General features: G+C 42.7%; 1 protein-coding gene across 1 annotated transcript in view; it reads right to left on the reverse strand.

Moving 5' to 3' along the window:
- Nucleotides 1-2,500, reverse strand: part of arrb2b (arrestin, beta 2b) — a 36,445-nt gene that overhangs the window by 10,043 nt on the left and 23,902 nt on the right. Inside the window, exons 2-3 of the mRNA XM_076972852.1 lie at nucleotides 958-988; nucleotides 100-160 (exon numbers count right to left, since the gene is read on the reverse strand). Coding sequence (XP_076828967.1) covers nucleotides 100-160; nucleotides 958-988 — 92 coding nt within the window. The remainder of the gene's footprint in view (nucleotides 1-99; nucleotides 161-957; nucleotides 989-2,500) is intronic.

Genomic DNA, 2,500 nt, shown 5'->3' on the forward strand with positions numbered 1-2,500 from the left:
TCACAAAGTGTTGCTATAGTGAGTAACACTGCTGAGTGGATGAAAGGAAAGAGCAAAAAGCCGCAGGATCGTTTAGGTGAAAAAGATCTAAACACTCACCAACCGGGTCCACATGATCCAGATGATCCACAAAGTCCCTCTTCCCCAAGTATACTGTGAGCTAGAAGAAGAGAACAGCAAGCACGCATAAGGCTCCAAATTCTTATTAACAGTCATTAGTAGCACAAATGTATAATGCACCTTCACTTTTTTTTAAACACCCCCTACGAATACATACACACACACTCCAACAAATATCTTGAATCCTGCCAAACTGACCCCAAGTTGATCCAGTCCTTTTCTGTAGACAACCCTGACAGGCCAAGTGACATCACAAATCACATCATCCACACACACACAGCTCTCCATCAATGAGAAAATGAGAGAGTGAGAGAGAGAGAGAGAGAGAGAGAGAGAGAGAGAGAGAACACTGCAAAGCTATTTAGGAAGGGGGTGTGCTCCAATTTGAAAAGAAAGGTAAATAATTAAAAGCAAACAAGGCAGCAAAGTAATGAACTGCTGTTAGAAGAAGAAAGGGGTGAAAAATCAGAGACAGGAGCTTTGAGTTGAAAGCTCACCAGCCGCCAGGACATAAAATCAGAGTGAATTACCACAGGTGATACAACAATACGTAAATACGTAAGTATGTAAATGACAGAAAGAACAAGAGATGATGCTCAACATAAAGGAGTAACAGTGAGGAAAAGAAAGAAATGGAGGAAAGAGAAATGGAGGGTGTGAGGAAGGAGAGAGAGCAACAGGAAAGGAGATGGTCTAAAGAGACAGGAGACAGGGGAAGAGCCATGTGAACACATGTGACACACACACACGCACACACACACACACACACACACACACACACACACACACACACACACACACAAACAAACACAAAACAGTCTCATACGGGAGTTTTACCTTGCAGTTAGGACTGGACTTCTTGAAGACTCTACATAGTAGAAAAAGAAAATACAGTATTAGGCCTATTTGAAATAAGAAACCACAGCAAACTTGAACATTATGAGTATAATACAATTACATGTCAGTATATTTTACTTAAATTTTTTGTGGCTGAATGTATAATGACATGAAAAGAAAAAAAGGTCTGACAGCAAAGATGTAGAGAGAAAATTCTAGAGCAGAGGAGCAGGGGAAGCAGAGAGAAAGAAAGAGAAAGAAATAAAGGAAGAGAGAAACAGAGGGGAGAGATAAAAACAGAGCGAAGGGAGAAAGAGGAGTGAGCACAAGAAGGACAGAGGGAGAGAGGGAGAGAGAGAGGAGAGAGGAGAGAAAGAGTCAGAGAGAGAAAAAGACAGACGTGGAGAAGGAGAAGGAGACAGGAAAAGAGAGAGCAATAGATGGAGAAAGAGATAGAGAAAGATAGAGAAAGAACAGGAGAGGGAGAGAAAGACAGAGAGAGAAAGAAAGAAATGAAAAGAGAAAAAAATGAGAGAGGGAGATATAGAGGGGGGAGAGAGGAGAGCCTGGTGCTGAGGTGATAATGCCAGTGATGTCAGTGACCCCTCCCCCACAAAAAAGAAGGCACAAGGGAAGATTTATCTTTAAGAGAATTAAGAGATTTAACCTTTATCTCGGCTTCACAACACACCGTTTCCTCACCAACTGAGCCAAGAGAAGATTGCGGGGGGAAAGTATCACTGCAAGGCAAACCTAAGCCATGGTCTACCGTAGCAGTGTGTGAGGGGATACAAGCATGAGAGAAGACAGCCAGAGAAAAGGTGTGTGTGTGTCTACTTGTAATGCAGTGTGAGAGGTAGAAATAGCTGTGGCCCACGGCGAGAAGCTTCATGTCATTCTACCTTCGTTAAACGAGTGTGAAATCACACGGTAAGCCACCCAAAACGCAACACTCCACTAGTGCACTTCGCTTCCATTTTGCATTCATGGTTATTCACACCCATCACCCCATCTCTCCTCCCTCCACCCTCACGGCCTGCAGACCAAAAGCTGCTGATTCATCTCTCCAGGCCTGTACCTGTCTACAACACTCACTATCTATGTACATTAACAATGGGCCACACACACACACGCACACACACTACATTCATGCACATGTACATATGCACACACCTCCAGACTCACATGGTCTATTATTTATGCAAAGTTATGGTACGCTGGAACAAAGTATTAGATTCAACCTCATAGAAGCCGGATATCAGCTTGTTTCCGACATAACCACAAACAGGCCTACAAACACATATACGTTTACCCACACGCCCACTTACATACACCACAGTTACCTAGTCACACAAAAATACTGAATAACCTATCCGTAGTATGAAATGTGGACTATAGGTAAATACACAATACTGAGTACTATTAAGTCTGTGTGAGGCTTGTGTGTGTGTAAAAACTACCCTCTGTTTCCACTGAACTCAAATGTTCAAATTCAAATGTTCAAAAGACACATGACACGCATTCTACACACACGCCTCGACAA

The sequence above is a fragment of the Brachyhypopomus gauderio genome, chromosome 14, assembly GCF_052324685.1.
Source record: "Brachyhypopomus gauderio isolate BG-103 chromosome 14, BGAUD_0.2, whole genome shotgun sequence".
NCBI classification, from domain to species: domain Eukaryota; kingdom Metazoa; phylum Chordata; class Actinopteri; order Gymnotiformes; family Hypopomidae; genus Brachyhypopomus; species Brachyhypopomus gauderio.